The 17500-nt window shown below is 40.8% G+C and overlaps 3 protein-coding genes across 5 annotated transcripts in view; 1 reads left to right on the plus strand and 2 right to left on the minus strand.

Moving 5' to 3' along the window:
- LOC137999503 (sushi, von Willebrand factor type A, EGF and pentraxin domain-containing protein 1-like) overlaps positions 1 to 6683 on the plus strand; it is a 50307-nt gene extending 43624 nt beyond the window's left edge. Inside the window, exons 16-20 of one of the 2 annotated variants that reach the window (XM_068845280.1) lie at positions 2335 to 2493; positions 2935 to 3099; positions 3778 to 3906; positions 4673 to 4888; positions 6552 to 6683. In XM_068845280.1, coding sequence (XP_068701381.1) covers positions 2335 to 2493; positions 2935 to 3099; positions 3778 to 3906; positions 4673 to 4887 — 668 coding nt within the window. In that variant the 3' untranslated portion in view covers position 4888; positions 6552 to 6683. The remainder of the gene's footprint in view (positions 1 to 2334; positions 2494 to 2934; positions 3100 to 3777; positions 3907 to 4672; positions 4889 to 6551) is intronic. The other variant, XM_068845281.1, reaches the window with a different exon arrangement.
- Positions 6684 to 9188: 2505 nt separating this feature from the next.
- LOC137999505 (ankyrin repeat and SAM domain-containing protein 1A-like) lies at positions 9189 to 14208 on the minus strand. Its single transcript, XM_068845284.1, has 5 exons — positions 12564 to 14208; positions 11241 to 11411; positions 10197 to 10272; positions 9610 to 9892; positions 9189 to 9360 (listed from the first exon to the last, which is right to left on the minus strand). The coding sequence occupies exons 1-5, from the start codon at positions 12745 to 12747 to the stop codon at positions 9256 to 9258; spliced, it is 819 nt and encodes a 272-aa protein (XP_068701385.1). The 5' UTR covers positions 12748 to 14208; the 3' UTR covers positions 9189 to 9255.
- A 1225-nt stretch (positions 14209 to 15433) lies between these two features.
- Positions 15434 to 17500, minus strand: part of LOC137999504 (phospholipid-transporting ATPase IA-like) — a 52448-nt gene continuing 50381 nt past the window's right edge. For both annotated transcript variants that reach the window (XM_068845282.1, XM_068845283.1), the window contains one exon: positions 15434 to 17500. This exon is cut by the window's right edge and continues 852 nt beyond it. The gene's annotated coding sequence lies outside the window, so the exon portion shown is untranslated.

Below are 17500 nucleotides of genomic sequence, written 5' to 3' on the forward strand. Positions count from 1 at the left end.
GAACTGCAGCTTTGAGGAGCAGAGTCTACCCTAGTCATGGAAAGAGGCCGACGTTGTTCTTCCACCCAAACAACAACCTATTACATCCGATTTCCCTGACCCCTTCTATACCTAAACTGGCGGAGGACTTTGTTATGTTTAAGCACCTAGATCCAGCTGTGCTTCAGATTATCGATCCTGATCAGTACATGGATATTTCCAAGTCTTCTACTACTCATGCGCTCATTTCCATGGTTCACCATTATTCTCAAGCCACTGACGGCTTCGGGGCTGCTGCTGTTCGATTAAAATGAGAAAGGCATTCGACCTGATTGATCACAGCCTTCTTCTCCAAAAGATCTTCAACCCTTATGTCCCACGTGGTGTGGCTAACTGGATCGTTGATTTTCTGACTAACCGCCGCAAGCGTTGCAAAGCTTTCATCTGATTGCTCTGCTGGGTGGGGTCCAGTTCCTGCAGGTGTCCCTTGAAGGGACCAAGCTGGGCCCGTGGCTGTTTCTTCTCATGATTACCGACCTGAGAATATCCGATATCTGTACCTTGAAGTACGTAGACGACATTACGGTGGCCGAGGTTGTTCCTCGCGCCCACCAGAGTGATGTCCAATCTGCTGTTGACAAGGTCGTAGCATTGTCCAGAGACAGTCTAATGCAGTTAAATGCAGCAAAGAACTTAGAATTGACTTTAAGAAGTTGAAACACTCGTTTGACCCAACCAGCGTAGACGGTCAGGATTTATCTGTTGTTCAGTGCGCCAAAATACTAGGGCTAACAATTTCATACGATCTTAAGTGCAATAACCACATAAGTGATACAGTTTAGAAGTAGTTGTAGTGGTAGTGGTAGTGGTAGTAGTAGTAGTACTACTACTAGTAGTAGCAGTAGCAGCAGCAGTAGTAGCAGTAGTAGCAGTAGCAGTAGCAGTAGCAGTAGTAGCAGTAGTAGTAGTAGTAGTAGTAGTAGTAGTAGTAGTAGTAGTAGTAGTAGTAGTAGTAGTAGTAGTGGTAGTAGTAATAGTAGTAGTAGTAGTAGTAGTAGTAGTAGTAGTAGTAGTAGTAGTAGTAGTAGTAGTAGTAGTAGTAGTAGTAGTAGTAATAGTAGTAGTAGTAGTAGTAGTAGTAGTAGTAGTAGTAGTAGTAGTAGTAGTAGTAGTAGTAGTAGTAGTAGTAGTAGTAGTAGTAGTAGTAGTAGTAGTAGTAGTAGTAGTAGTGGTAGTAGTAATTGATCGTCAATTCTTATTTCAACGTCTTCATTTTGAACAGTTAAATTCTGCCCTGACCCAATAATCATCAGTTCAGTTTTGGCAACATTTAAACTAATGCCCCGTTCACACCAAACCTTAACCATGTTTTGAACATGTATAGTTAAACTTAATTGTTTTCAAATTGCTTTCTTTTAAATCATGTATACTGATTTTTGTCGGCTACTTTAGGTTACTTAGTTCGGGGATCAAGACTTGTTTGAGTTCAGTTAACGTTTTAGCCGATAGCTTAATGTTTGTGTCATCAGCAACGATCCTTGGCGCAGCGGCCCGCAGGCAGTTGGGGAGATCATTAATATAAAATAATATAGATAGGACCCAGTACACTGCCCTGCGGTACGCCGCACCTGAGATCGCAAGCAGTTGATAGCTTGCCCTTGCCATCGTAAAGAAGGCAAATAAGTGCCTGTATTTTCTCCTACTTCTTCGTAGGGCTGGTGCGTCTGAGACCAACTTGGCCAGTTTTACTGTACGTGTATGAGGCCAGTCTTAGAATCTTGAGGAACTTTTTATGATCGGAAAAATAACCTGCCATTTAAGTTCCCCATAATGCAGGACATAGCTTAATCAGGATCTTGTCCGTCAGCCTCGGAAAAATGTTAAGAAACGACAAATCGGCAATTATAATATTGTAGTATTCCAAATAAACATGACTGTAAAAAAATAGTGAAAAGAGAGCCACAGTCTTGGACAAACCTCTTGGGAAAATTCTCGGTTTGAACATCATTGGACATGCACTCACAACCTACAATATTGGCCCCCTACCCTCTCTTCCCCCCTCCCCTTCATACCAGTGTTGATAGTGTGGTGAAAAGACTTTGGCCGTTTCTAAACCCACATTGGATTAAGGGGAGGGGGGGGGGGGAAGTATGTTAAGACAAATTGGGGAATGACCATTTTATAGTGGTGTGTCACTTTTCACTAACTAGGTTTGTCCAAGATTGCAGGTATGAATCTTCCTTACGAGTGAGACCGATGACATTTCTGCTGGCCGGTTGCGACCTTTGAGCTGGCTAAAGCTCTAATTTTGATGAAGGAACTCACGATTGTTTCTTTTAATAAAATCTTTTACAGCTAAATGCCCTAGTGGTACGTTCAAATCCTCTGTGACAGACTGCAGCCCGTGTCCAGCGGGGACCCACAACAACCAACAGGGACAGTTGCAGTGCGTTCTGACGTGTCCTCCAGGAACTTCGTCGCTGCCAGGAGCAAAATCAAGTTCAGATTGTAAACGTAAGTCAAATCTGAGCTTCTCACCGTACAAAAGATGAAGCATATTCATTAGAAAAAAGGATGGCGCTGACAACACATTTACCTGCTTGCACAACCTGTGGATACCCACCGCCAGGAACCCCAAATTTTCCACGACTCCACTGAGTCTTCCTTGATTATTATATATAACTCTTTGGCCTAAATGGCAGCAAGCTATATCCAAGTGATTGCACATTGCTGAGGATTTCCAAAAAATGTTTGCAAGCTAATTTTTAATTAGTTTGTCTCTTGCGGGTTCATTGGATAAAGCAAACCAAAGAACATATCTCAGGAATTCAACGAAACAATACAACGAGTTTTTCAAAGAAAACAAGAATTGTGGTGAGATAAAATTGCCACACTTTTTATTCGTCGAATTATCTTGTAACGTTTTTCTTCTTTTGACTGTTTATATTATTTAAGCCAAATGCCCCAAAGGGCGGTTCTCTGAGACTGGACTGGGACCAAACTGTCACCACTGTCCACGTAATACATATCAAGACAAGGTCCAACAGATGAGTTGCATACCATGCCCCAACGGGACATCCACTCTCACACTGGGTGCTAATTCGCCATCGGACTGTGGAGGTTGGTATTGCATGGTTATATATGATCTTAGAAACACGCCTGGGGCGATGAGATGGAAAAAAGTAGACTTAATTAGATGGGCCAGTAGCGATGAAGAGACCATCAGCAGCATAGGAACGTTTTATCGGTGCAGCGAAGGAGGGATGTTCCTGATCGAATCCTTGGCCTAAAATTCTAGCGCTTCCTGGTTCCTGGCAGGAGCCCATGAAATGGAGCCTCTACTTTTCATACTCGGCCTCGGAGGCAACATTATCCTTTCTCGAGTAGAGTTATTAATAGAACGCCTCTCGTGAAGGGGAGGGGGGGGGGGGGGGGAGAGGAATACGAGTTTAAAAGCCCAATCAAAACAGAGCTATGAAAGTGCTGTCGTTTTACGTCATGTCACCCAAAAACACGCATCACGCTGGAATTTTTTTCGTGTTTCGCCGACACTTTTCGCGGGAAAAAAGGACTTCTAAAAATAAACTTAACTCGAGAAAGTTTTGATTCAAGGAATAAGTGTATATAGAAGCAGCACTTGATGGGCTCCTGTTCTTGGTGAGTTAATTGGCCAAACAAAACCAGATCCGACTGTGACTTGAAGGTATTTTCTAGCCCTGTAATCTCGCATCATTCCTTCGCAGTTACTCTCGACTTAATCATATCATTTGACGGTCGTGTCAACTGTTTTACTTGCAGCGAGGCCACAAATTATCAAGATAGATCCCCTGATCGACATAAACGAAAATGATAATGTGAATTTGAGCTGTTTCGCAACTGGAATCCCAACGCCGACTTACAAGTGGGAATTCTTGAAAGATATAGCTGGTAAGCCAACTACAAAATAAAGAGCAGCCCTGTTCCCCAGGGCTTTCGCGGCTTTCACCATGGCAGCTGGTAGGCGGCATTTTGTAAGCCGAGAGGACCTTGGAGAGAGGTGGAATAGTTCGCGACTCTTCCAACCAGGGAGATGGGAAGCAAGGGTGAGAGGGTAGGGTAGGGTAGGGCGAGGCCGCAGTGGTAGGCTATGACACAGAACATGCAACAATATGGTAAGGTAAGGTAAAGTCTGCTTACGAGCCTAGAGGCCCATCAGGCCGACGCTTATCTCCAGTTTCTGTAGCATGAAGCGACTAGGAGTATTTCTTCTCCCCCCTGGATGGGATGCCAGTCCATCGCAGGGTTACCCCCAGCATTGAATTCGCCGGTACCCATTTATACACCTGGGTGGAGAGAGGCACTGTGGGAGTAAAGTGTCTTGCCCAAGAACACAACACAATGTCCCCGACCAGGACCCAAACCCGGACCACTCGATCCGGAGTCGAGCGCACTAACCATGAGGCCACCCCGCCTCCCTACTTTTGTTCTCTGATTTCGTAAACCTCTCTTAAGCTGTTTTTAGTCTTTGTCTAATTGCAAGATCCAGATTAGAGCAAACGGAAACTGAAAACAATAATAAAAACATGAAAACTGCGTGCATCGCAGCCTTGAACTTTTATTATGATTCAAGTTAAAAAAAACAGTTATACAGCTGCGCTGGTTTCAAAGGGAACGCCAAATCCATGCTGGGTGACTGTTTTTAATTGCTATTCAGCGGATTTCCTTGGAAGGATGTCTCAATCCAGCATCAAAAACAGCAATGGAGAAGTGATTGGCTCCAGGCTAAGCATACAAGCCGCAACACATGAGAACAGTGGCTCGTACGAATGTAGAGTGACAAACACGCACGGAGAAGATAAAGGGCTCGCCCAGCTCAATGTCGCCAAAGTGTTTATCAATCCTGGTTCTGGGTCAGACGAGTCGTTATAAGGTATTCACTCAAATTTAATAAATAATCAGTTTTGAACGTGTCTTGTCAAGTTTTCTAAGGATTTTTTTTAACCCACAGTCATTTACATCTTTTCGTTTCTATTACCATTTTAATGTTTGCCTTTGCAACAGCGTTATATTTGTTTTGACATGAAAAACCTTTCCATGATGTTCGTGTGATCCTTTTGTATCCATTTAATTATTTTATGGCCGTAACAAATGAACGGGAACAGATTGAAAGACTTGGAAGATTCAGATGGATCAATAATTATATATAAGGAGTGCCACCTCCCTATGACGGCTTCAACATTGCTTCCCACATCAGTTCGATTTTGTTGAACAGAGATGTCGAAACCGTTTGCTTCCCCCTTTCAACCGTGTTGAAGTATGTTGAATGAGTTTAATTAAACTTTGCTTCAATAGGCTTTATTCACGATAGCCGCCATGTTGGTTTTCATGTTGTCATGCAAATTAGCCATGCGTTACGCTGGGGGGCAAACATTGGAATAAAGGCAAATTGCGGAAAATCGGCTCGTCGAAATATTGAATTAACATTGCTAAAAGTAAATTTTAGAATTTAGATTTAAGTACCTTTTTTAATCATTTTATATCTTTTGATTACCTCCGACATTTTGACTTTCTACTTCGTTATCTGCTCATTTTTCACAAAAAAAAAAACATCGAAGTAACTTGTGTAAGCATTCTATTTTACTACTTAGGTGATAAACATTCAATGAACGTAAAACAAATCATCTGTGTGGCGAAGATGTTCGTTGTAACCTCTCGAACTTGCGATGTTTGCCCCCTCAGAAGTGTGTAGCTAATTTGCATGATAATAGCAAATCCAACATGGTGGCTGTCGTGAATGAGGTCTATAACCATTCAACATTGCTCTTGTTTTCGGGAATGTTGAATGAATTTGAGGCCGTTTGCCTCTTTCTTTTAACGGTATGCGCGTGCTTGTGTGGGCACTAATCGGTCTCTCAATGACGTACTTAACTGATTAGAGTGTAACATGAAGTGCTAAGTATCTACCACATATGAACAATGTGAGCGTTAGCCCTACTAATGGAAATGACCCGCACGAGGACAGAGAAAAACTCTGACCAGGGTGGGAATTGAACCCACAACCTTCGGGTTAGATCTCCCCTGCTCTACCGACTGAGCTACAAAGTCAGACGGGAGCAGGCCGTGGGAACTGAAGATGTTAAAGTCACGGCCTTACTTTGTAGCTCAGTCGGTAGAGCAGCGGTGATCTAACCCGAAGGTCGTGGATTCAATTCCCACCCTGGCCAGACTTTTTCTCTGTCCTTGTGTGGGCCCGTTTCCATCAGTAGGGCTGACGCTCACATGGTTCATATGGGGTAGAAACTTAGCAATTCAAATTTCACTCTAATCAGTGAAGTCTGTTCAAATATAAGTGCTACACGGCCAACGTTTTGCAAAAACGTATCCATAGTAACAACTCCGTATTCATAAAAGCAACCGCGGTTTCTCGTGAAGCTTTGTTGAATCAAATGTTGATGATGTGTTGAAACCTTTTGCCCATCCCAGCAGTCATTATCGTTCAACATCATTCAACAAAATCGAACGGATGTTGAAGTTGTTTACCCTGGCCTTACTATGATACCCTTACAATGATTTCTCGTTCTATTTGTTTTCAGAAGTCAGTGGAAGCTCACATGTTGGCAAGAGATTTCCAGAGCCGCTTTTTACTAGAATACGAAGATCAACAGAGCTTTAAAAGTATTTGTATTCAACGCGTTGAACTCAATAAAAATGATCAAATACAAAACTGAGTTTTTGTCAGTGTAGGTTAAAGTTAACAACGGTATTGTTGATTATAGTATCTTTGTCGCATGCGCATGAGCTACAAAGTCGAGGACGCGGTGATGGGATTGGCGGCTGATCATGGGAAAAACACGTGACAAACACGAAGACCTAAATCCTGGTGTTCATGTTGTCGGTCAAATCTGCTCTCAGCTTGAATCCGTTTTTACCTACAATAGGTTCAAAAATGCACCACCAACCCTCGTTTGTACAGAATTATTCACATCAACTGGACATGCAATTTTGTTCGCACGTGGGTTTTCTTTACAAGTTTGTTCCTTTGGGATTCACCTCATATTACCGGTTTCTCTATTCATACAATTACCCATTCAGTCTCAACATCACAACATAGTAAGGGAACAAAAAACTGTACTATGCACTTACCGGTACTCGAACCGATCTTTAGTCCTGTCTTCACCACTACACTACAACGACGAACATGCGCAACCCAACACAGTTCTTTTCAATCCATTATTTACTTTTGTATCATAAGTCAATAGATATCCACGTATAATAACCAAGACTAATCCTAACCTGACCCTGGTTTTTTCTAAGCTTAACTTAGGCTCCAAAAAAAGTTCTTCAATTCAACTGAGTGCGTATTCAACCTAGGTAAAATGAGGATCACCAAGTTAACCTAGGTTAAAACGAATTTAACCTGAGAACGGATTTTACCGGCAAAATACACGCCCAAGTTAAGATGTCACTGAAAGCGGTTCATATGCAAGACATTAGGGACTTTACGATCTACGGCGGCGACAGGCGACATCGACGAAAACGCCACAAAACAGTATTGTGATTAGCTGACAGTGGAAAAATAAAATCGTGCTGCGCATGCGACGCACATTTTAGCTCGGTACTCTGTGTAACAACGATGTGAAATCACCAAATGTGAGGTTTTAAGGAAGTGCATCGCGAGCATACAAATCTTCTATTCTCCATTGTTACTCTGAAACTGCTATTTATTTTTCAAGGATTTTTCGCTTACATTGTACGACGTGAACGACACCGAATAATGTGCTGGAGGGTGTAAACTGCAGGTTGCAGGTTGCAGGTTGCAGGTCACTGTTTCACCATAGCTGAAACAACCCAAAACTTTACTATAGAAAACATTAGGCCTAAAAAATAATGTTTAAGCCCAAGGTTAGCATTTTTGTAAAGGTTTGGGTTGTTTCAGTTATGGTAAAACGATGACCTGCAACCGCATGCAACCTGCAACCTGCAATCTTCACTTTTTACACCCTCCGATAATGTGAGCCGGAAGTTCTATTTTGAGGTGACCTTTTCGTCGACATCGCCGTCAAAGATCTTTAAGTCCCCATTAAAGCCTGGTTCACACGGTGCGAAGCAAATCATTTATTTGCAGTGCAAACCGGCAAATGCAGATGCAAACGAAGTTCACGCGTCAAACGCAAACGCAAGGGAAGTAATACACGCAGGCGCAGTTCCAAGATGGTGGAGGAGAATGAACCTGTGTATGTTTTTTACCTTGCCTTTGCGTTTCCCCGGTTCACACGTGTGAAATGCAAACGCAAGGAAATGGGACATTTTCCATGCTTATAACCGCGGCTACAGGTTTTAACATTTGTACAATACAGAGAGAAGGCAAAGGACAATTCGCGCGCACTTTTCTTTTTCAAGCTTATTTCTCTTTTCGTAAATGGTTTGAACCCAGGACTCATATCATAATTAAGTAAAGTACGATAGTCAGGGTGAGTGTAGTCCTGAGAAGGACTGTTTGAGTCGACATTGACTGACGTTTCGACACCCTGAGCGGAAGTCATCACTTGACTCTGAAGATGACTTCCGCTCAGGTTGTCGAAACGTCAGTCAATGTCATCTCAAACAGTCCTTCTCAGGACTACACTCACCCGGACGATCGTACTTTACTTAGTTAAGTTATTATTTCCCTTTTATTCACTTCCTCGATAATTTTGGCTAACAGGCTCTGTTATGCTATACGGGAGACTGAAGAATGAACGAGAATCAGTATTAAGGCGTAGCCAAGTCAGTGCAGTACAATGTATGAAGTATATTTCGATTTCTATCTACAACTAAGCCCCAATGTGATCGAACCGATACACCTTTTTCCAAAATGGCCGCCATTTAGATATTCTTTTGTTTTTATTCAAATTAGACCTTGATGCCTCATTCAAGGCAAAATATTCTTTTTAACTTTAAGCTTAAGAACGAGGAATCAAGGGCTAATTTGAATAAAAACAAAAGATTATTTAAATGCCACCATTTTGAAATTCCGGAACTTCAGGACCACTTCGCGAGCTATACCCAAATTTCCGATTTTTTTTCCGGATTATTTCAGTTCCATTTGATTTCTTACCCGGTTTTTTCAGAATTTTCGGTCGAATGGAAAGCGCCCCCAAAGAACTCGTTTTATGTGGATCTTGAAACATGTCTAGACATGTCAGATTAGCAAAAAAGAGTAACTTTATTCTTTTTTCATCATATTGATATACAGTTTCATGATACATACATCTTGCACGTCATTACAACAGATCAGTGTGTATTTTCACTCAGAGTCTAGTCCGCATCCTTGGCAAGCCACAAATGTTTATCATCTTCAATGCGATGACGAAATTGCCACATTACAGGTGTTCCCAGGGTGTTGATTTTGTCTGGAACAACCTGAAAATAAATCTCAACTTCTTATTTATTTATTTTTTGTTTTTGTTTTTGTTTTTTGTTTTGTTTTTCAAGAGCTAACTCATTTAGCATAAATAGCAAGAACTATATAAGTCTGTATCAGACATGGTAAACTTAATCGAAATCGTGTTATACTTCCAAAAAGTTGTTCAAACGAAAGTTTTGATCAAGAGACAACACCCTGAATTGAATTTTCCTTGTGTTTAAACGTGACAATTGCAATCGCCTTACCGTAATGTTCAACTTCTTCTCTCCAATGCCCAGACAAGCGTTGTGTACTGGCACTTCCCGAGTGACTCCCCCTGCTGCTTCCTGCTGACATCGGCCAATCACGGGCAGCTTTAATTCCTTGATGACGTCATCATCCAATGTCACAATATCGCTTCCAGAATCGATCATGAACTTTACTTGTTTTCTTAAAAAGTGTGATTCGACTTCTCTCGAGTTGTCGCGATGGTCCCTCGAGTCACCAGGAGGTAAAACGTCAGCTGTGAGACAAAGAAATTTACCAAACCTGTAAGGAAATTTAAGATCCCGCTCGTAACCCGGACGGAATGCGGGAGAATTCTTCTTCTTCTGCTTTCCAGTGGCCTTTTTTCCTTCTCGGTTTTTTACTCGATTTTCTCTTCCTTTTCTTTCTTTCCCAATATCAATCGTCCTCCATCCAAACGAGCTCTTTCTAAAAATAATTGTTCTATTCTTGTCTACACAGTTTTGTTGCTGTTTCTCATTTTGGAGACATACTTCAGTGTACACGGTACACCTGCTAAAACTACCCAGAGTTCTGTGTTAAAAAAAAGGCTTTGTCTCTTACTCACCTTCCACCACTCAATTGTGCATGCTCTTCCCAGGCTCCCTCTGCCATCACTTTTAAACTTCCTAGCAGGCCTTGTGCTGAAAGGAAGTCAGTGTTTTTGAAAAGAAATAATTTTAACTTCAAGTGAACCTCCACTCTTACTACAGAATAAGTTTAAACCAAAGGAAATTATGTTTACGACCAAATTTGTTCGAAATTTGTTTTTAAAACAGTGTTTATATCAAGAAAAGTGAATCTTAAAATCGTTTATTTTCACTTTCAAATTTCGTGGGCGCAGCCATCTTGAATAATTGTGACGTGTTACGGTTGCCCTATTGTTATTAGACAAAAGCTCTTCGTGTCAGAACAAGGGGACAACCGTAATACGTCACAAGGATTCAAGATGGCGGCGCCCGCGAAATTTGAAAACAAAAATAGCCGATTCTAAAACTTATTTATTTCGGATATAAACACTTTCTTTGAAAATACTTTAGACTGGCTTGACTGTAACGTTTATCTCCTGTGATTTAAATTAATTTTTTTGTTGAAATGGAGGTTCCTTTCAAGTTATAACTATCACATGGTTAATTAACAATTATTTCTACGAGGGCGCGCTGGATATGAAGTGATAGATAACCATTTTATATCCAGTAAGCCCGAGAAGAATAATTGTTTTATTAGTAAAAACTCCAGGATCAACACCTCTTCTTTGGTGTTTTCGTGGGTAGTATAGTCGACCAAAGCGTCGATTTCTGCCTCGGTCAATCCCGGTCCAAAACGGCTTTTGTCGGCCATTTTTTCTCAGAGCTGTAAAAATGTTTTCAGCTCGCTTTATTGCTGACGCGTTTCTTGACCATATTAGGTACAGAAGGTATATGAACTAATAGCCTGTGTCCGGTGAGCCAATAAAAATGCCGAAAATCTGATATCCGTCGTTCAATTAGTCACTTGTAAACATTGTTAGTTATTTTTAACTTAAGCGACTACTATGGACAGAAATAACTTTGTTTTTGACAATTTGATAGACTGAGTTTATTTGAACCAGCTCATGTCACTCGGTTCTCACCTTCTCTGAAGAGCCTCTTCTTGTGTCCAGGGAGGTTTACACGCAGTGCATGCAATGATTGCAGGCTCAGGTTGGAACACTGTGCCAGATTCGTGAAACCAGAGGCCTGGAACTGATCATAGTATTGGTCGAGCCCGACCGACTGAAGCCATACTTTCACCGACTGAGGATCTGAAGGAAAAGTTGCATTTGCTATCACAGTGACAAATTTTATTAGGGTTAATGGGATCCACTAGGAAATAGAAAAATTTTGGGCTTTTCCCTTCCTTTGGCCCCATAAATCCTGGATCCTCTGTACAAATTAGGAAGTACAAGGGGACACGTTATTGTTTGGACATTTTAACATCCGTTATCACAGCGTTTTGTGTTTCCCCGTGTTATTTGTTCCCCCGAACACTGAGCACAAGTGCTGTGTATTCCCCCTTCGCCATAACGATAAATATGATAGCAGAATATGAATACAGAAAGTATCCTAAACATGCATAAAAGCTATCCTTAGGCCTAATTAGGCCTAAACAAACGTTTTTAGGCCTAAGGTTAGCTTTTATGCTTGTTAAGGATACTTTCTGTATTCATATTCTGCTATCATATTTATTGTTATGGCGAAGGGGGAACACACAGCACTAGTGCACAGTGTTCGGGGGAACAGATAACACGGGGGAACACAAAACGCTGTGACACTGTATCCAAATCTTTGTTCCCCAACACGTGCTTTATGCTTCAGCGCGTAGAACAAGTTGTTGACATATTTACAAAGTACAATGGCGTCTAAAATTTCTCCTTGTGAAAGCTATAGGGACAAGAAATGCTCTTCAAACGATATTGGAATATGTGGCCACAACTTATGGTTAGATTTAAGAAATTTATTTCGTTTGGTAATTGGTATGCCGTCGGAACTTTAACAATAAAAAGGAATGAAATAACTGTTACCCACGTGTCATTACAACATTCATACAACAAGTCAATATTTGCATGATTTAGCTGATAACGCGACAAAGAAGACTTCATTCCATCCCATGCTGGAGTTCATTTTGATAGCAAAGCATCTTCGTGAAAGATGAATTTTGAGTGCGTTGAGACTAAACTCGCAAAGCTGGTCTTTGGTATGTCTCCGTGCATTTACTAAGAAATGACTGAACGAAGCGGCAATGAATATAGGTTAGCATTTTGAAATGTCAGTGAACAGGTTTAAATATTCTCAAAGAGGTGAAGCAATGTCGGTTTAAGATACAGAACTAAAAAATACGTGGAAATAATTTTTTAGGTTGGAGAGATTGATTCACCTAAATATGACTTCTACTACGTGTCATTTTGTAACAGTACCTTTACGCAGAGTTCTGATGAAAAATTCCCGTTTCCTGTCATCTGGAATTACCAAAGCCGCATCTTGATTGTCAAGGCAAAAAAGATCCTGAACCCGGTCAAATCCATGCTTTATAAATCCGGGGGCAAACTCTTGAAGACCTAGGGATTCCAAAAACTGACTTACACTACCCTCCCGGGACATTTCAAGACAAGAAATCTTCGAAGCTATCTCTTGTTTGGCCAATGCAGTTTGTATCACATCGAAATGCAAGTGTCAAGATGATAACAAGCCGGTCAACTCAATAAAAATATTCCTTATGACTAACGGGGTGTTCGTCTTTGAAGGTTTCAAACACTCAACACACTTCTGCCAGTCATATGCCAGTCATTTCAGTTTTTTCAATAGACATTAAAATTAGCCAGTCGGACGCTATAATTACGTTACCTAGCAATACATTACTCAAGATGAGGTGCGTGTGGCTCTTTTTTGCTCATACTTAGGATCCCAACATTAACAAACTTCTGAACAAGGTTGGGACATTACTTATACGCCTGAGAATATCGGTTAGGCTAATTTTCCATAGCACGTGGAAGCACATTGTTTGTACAATAGCCTATAAGTATGATCGATTGAAAGCAAAGGGCTGTTTGAATTTGCTTCGTAAACAGACACGCACGTGTCGCAGTTACATTGTCACTTCTCATAACATCAGCTGAGTAATTACAATTGTTGAAAGTTTGTAGCGGCCAAGGTGAAAACGTGACAAATTTTGTCAGGTGCTCCCTGCTCTCAGGAAAAACGAGCGAGTAATATAAATTTCCTCTGCAAACTAGGGTCCCCTGAAAATGTCGTGTTACTGGCGTGTAGAACTCAAATGGATGAATTTCACCCTAACGAGGGATGACTGTAGAACAGGAGTGGTGTCTCTCGTCGAAGTAAAGTCAGTCGCGCCAATATTGAACTAATTTAGACTTAGCATCACGTTTAACGGAAACGGCAGGTTGCTACTGAATTTTTTTTAATACAGGCATGAAAATTCTATAGTCCCAACTTACGTTCTTTGTCTTAAAGAAGTTCCTTGATACCTGGTGATATTAGGCAAGGAATCAGCCACAATCAAACAAGTTTCTTTGATTTTTGGCAAAACGTAAATTTTAGACGACATTCTCGTACGCAGTTCGGTAAGAGCGTTGCTTAAATCTCGCTAATATCATCCAAATTGATACATAGGGATTTCAGATTGGCATGACAGAAGCTACGTCGAGACACTATTGTGCCACACGACATGGATTGCCAAGTCGACCACATATGAAGATTCCTAAGTTGGACTCGCCAAGCTCTTGTAAAAGACAGATTTTCTTAAGAGTATAAATATAGGAAATTTCTTCAGAACATTGACAGATGATTTCTTTTTAAAGACTTTACACAAGGCTTGAAGTGTGCGACTAATAAGCTTTGAATACCTCGCACTTCCTCAGAGCGTAGTATGTGTACAATTATCTGAACAAGAAGTTTTGCGAAGTACTGCATCACCATTGGTACAGAGAACCGCCGGAGTATGTAACCGAATCTTCTCGTACCATGAGGCATTGAGAAGAAAAAAAGGATTATCGAAAAAGTCAAAATCTGACGCTTGACTGACATCAAAAAAACCTTTCGGCACAAATAACAGTGGTAACTCACCATTCTGGTCTGTTTAAAAAATACGTTATGCGACCATTGCTCAGACTGCAACGGACTAGGGGAATTCTCTGGTCAGCGGTTAGATGACTAAAAAAAACACAGAAAGAGCTCCTGACATTCAGGAACAAAAGAATCCCACCTGTTACAGCGTTGAAACACGAGGCTAAATTAATGATTCGATAACCAACCTCACTTGGCCAAACAATTGAAAGATACAAAAGAAAAAAAGACGTATTTCCACGAACTGGCCTGGCGAGCCTTTCAAGTGGTGAGCTTCAACTGAGTTCATACCTGGAGAAAGCAACCGGCAATTTCCTGTGCCTGTTACGCACATTGCTCTTCAAAGTTCTTTGAGAAACCGGTTTGAATAAAAATAAACTTGCAACTGACTAGTTAAAATAGGAAACTACGGGGCAAATAACCGGTGGCTCAGTTTTTGAGCATGGGAATTTCGTGCGGAAGACCGCCGGTTCACAACCCCCTGCTGGACCAACACTCAAGAGTCTTAAAATAACTAAGGTGAAAGTGTTGTCTTTGTAATTTTATCTGCAAATGGTTAGACCTTCTTTTCTCAGATAAGGACGATAAACCGTAGGGCCCATCTCACAACCCTTCCTGTTAATCTCATCCAACACTATGCGAAGTTAAAGGACCCATGGAGGCCCCAGGCTCTTTGGTCAGCGGGTTGTCGCCAGGAGAGAAGGTCATTTAAAGTTTATCACAATACGGTGTAATGATATGTAATACATAAAAGGTTATGTATAAAGATTAATAGCTATGCATATCCATGTACAACCAGAGAGACTCGGGGATAATGGAGGCCATTTTCCCACAAAATCTGGGGCGATTTTTGGGCCGGCGCTTCTGAAGTTATAACGTAACAACCAATCAAAAATTCGAATTTTGTCGCCGGATTATCCCAGAGTCTCCTCCTGGCAACAACCTGCGGTACAAATAGCCTAAGGATTGGGAGACCCTCGGTGTTGCATGGTGGTCTACCTCTCTCAGAGAACTGTAAATCGCAATGTACTATACGCAGTATACAAACTAAGAAATAAGAAATGTTTACGGGCGTGAAATTGGATGGGTAGCGAATGCATTCAATCTCAAAGACAACGCGATAACAAAAATTCAGTACGTTGCAATTCACTTTACCACCACATCTCCCTGATGTGACAACAAAAACCCCAAAAATTCAGAGGACAACACGGCATTCCTGTTCTTTATTTACTATCAGTTCTCCAACGAAAAAAGTCAATCAACAAGAATAACGTAGGGACTTCAAGATCGACGGCGCGGGTGTCATCCAGAACGCCACAAAACAACAATGGTTGCGGTCGCATTGGGGGCGTTTCATTTGTGTGGCGATAAAATCAAGTTCTAATGTTCAGTGTTCCCCTAGCCTGAGGATAGCCCAGGGATTCAAAACACCAGAGTTGACTCTGGAGTGCTGTCAACACTAGTGTTACACTGTGTTTCTCTCAAGTGTGACCGCAACCAAAATCATTGGTTAAGATGGGAAAAACGATCGTGCTGCACGTGTGGCACGCATTGTAATACATATTTCACGGTACTCTGCACGACAACAAACACCATACGCAAAATTTGAAATGCGAATCTATCATTTTCTCTTTTTACTTTTAAGATACTTCGCCCACATTGTATGACGCGAACCAGTTGGACTAATCGCGAAAATAATTTGCGATAGTGCAAAGTTATATTTTGAGGTGACGTTTTCGTTGACGTCGAAGTCGCAGATGTTGAAGCCCCTACAATAGCATCTCGCTAACTGCCAATCGAAAACATATCCTTTCTTCAACTAAACTTACAGAATGCTCTAGGGCAAATAACCAACTACTCGATTCTACTTCATCTTACCACCGCTTTACATACAACCGAAATCCAGCGTCCAAGCAATAATTATTCCAAATTAAATATAAAAAGTGGAAAAATAATAGGGCAATGCACGGAAAATGAACGAAAATGCAATAGATCTTCGGCATTGGATAAGAATTTAAAGGATCAAGACTTCAAGAGAACTGTTGCTGTGTATAATACAAAAAATACCAACAAAACTACTTCCTCAATTGCATGAAGTAAAACATTTTGCCATTTAAATTAATAAGGGTCTTTGTTATATAGCTGAATTTTTTCCCTCAATAGCGAGTGCTCTCGTTGGCTACTTCGAGGTCACATGACATCTAACAATAAAACTGTTTCCCGCCAAAAGTTTCTGGGCGGGCAACAGTGCAAAATCTATGACATTTTTATTTTTGTGCTATATAACAAATCACTTAATGACTGGTCCTTCAGGAAACAGTTAATTTTGTTTCCCTCGAATCTCAATGCTTCCCTCAGCTGCGCCTCGAGGAAACATTGAAATTCTCGGGAAAGAAAAATTAACTGTTTCCCTCAGGACCAGTCATTAAGTGTTTAATATTTGAGGATTTGGCTTTCAAAAGCCATGCAAATACTTAAAAAAGCAATGTGAAAAAGTTTCATTCCGTTAATTTTTGCCATAAGCTATACGTTCCCTTCTTTACTTAAGTATATCGTACTTTCGAAAAAACGTCGGCACAGCCAGCTGAGTCCTCTTCGTTTCAACGACTCAATCATTTCTTTCAATTTCGAGACACTTTCACAAAACAGATTTTCCCATACGTTGAAGCTAAATGAATTGCAAGTAACAATAATATTACTTAATAAACTTTCTCATAAATATACATTTTTCAAATTAGACTATGGGCTGGTTTTAAACGGCAACGAATGCATAAGCACGAGCCACATACGCGAACTCGATAGAGTCTCAAAACGGTCGTCACGGCGGTGCAGTTCATTCCCAGTAATTTTACAAATTATTCGCCACTGCTCTCGACGCAATTTAACGTTAAACTGTTTTTAGACCCGATAAAACACGTGCTGCGAGTTTTTTGAACGGCTTAAAAAACATTCCACAAAGAGTGTGTCCCTCTGGACTCAAAACAATGGTTCAAATTGTGAGAGGTGAATATTAGCATACAAGAAAAACAAGCTATGCCTTATTAGTATTATTTATATAAAGAATACTAACGAGGAGTGTTTTATCAGGTTATAACGCTAATACACGTGACTTTTTATTGGTGCTTTGATAGGCTGTTAGGCTCATGAATTATTAATGAGTTGTTAAAATAACTTTACAACATCACAAATCAAAATAAAAAATATGCCTCCTTTTGTATTTCCTGTTTTCCTCAACCTTCCTTAAATGTTTTAAGTGACCCCTTTTACGTTT

Source organism: Montipora foliosa, chromosome 4 (genome assembly GCF_036669935.1).
Source record: "Montipora foliosa isolate CH-2021 chromosome 4, ASM3666993v2, whole genome shotgun sequence".
NCBI lineage: Eukaryota > Metazoa > Cnidaria > Anthozoa > Scleractinia > Acroporidae > Montipora > Montipora foliosa.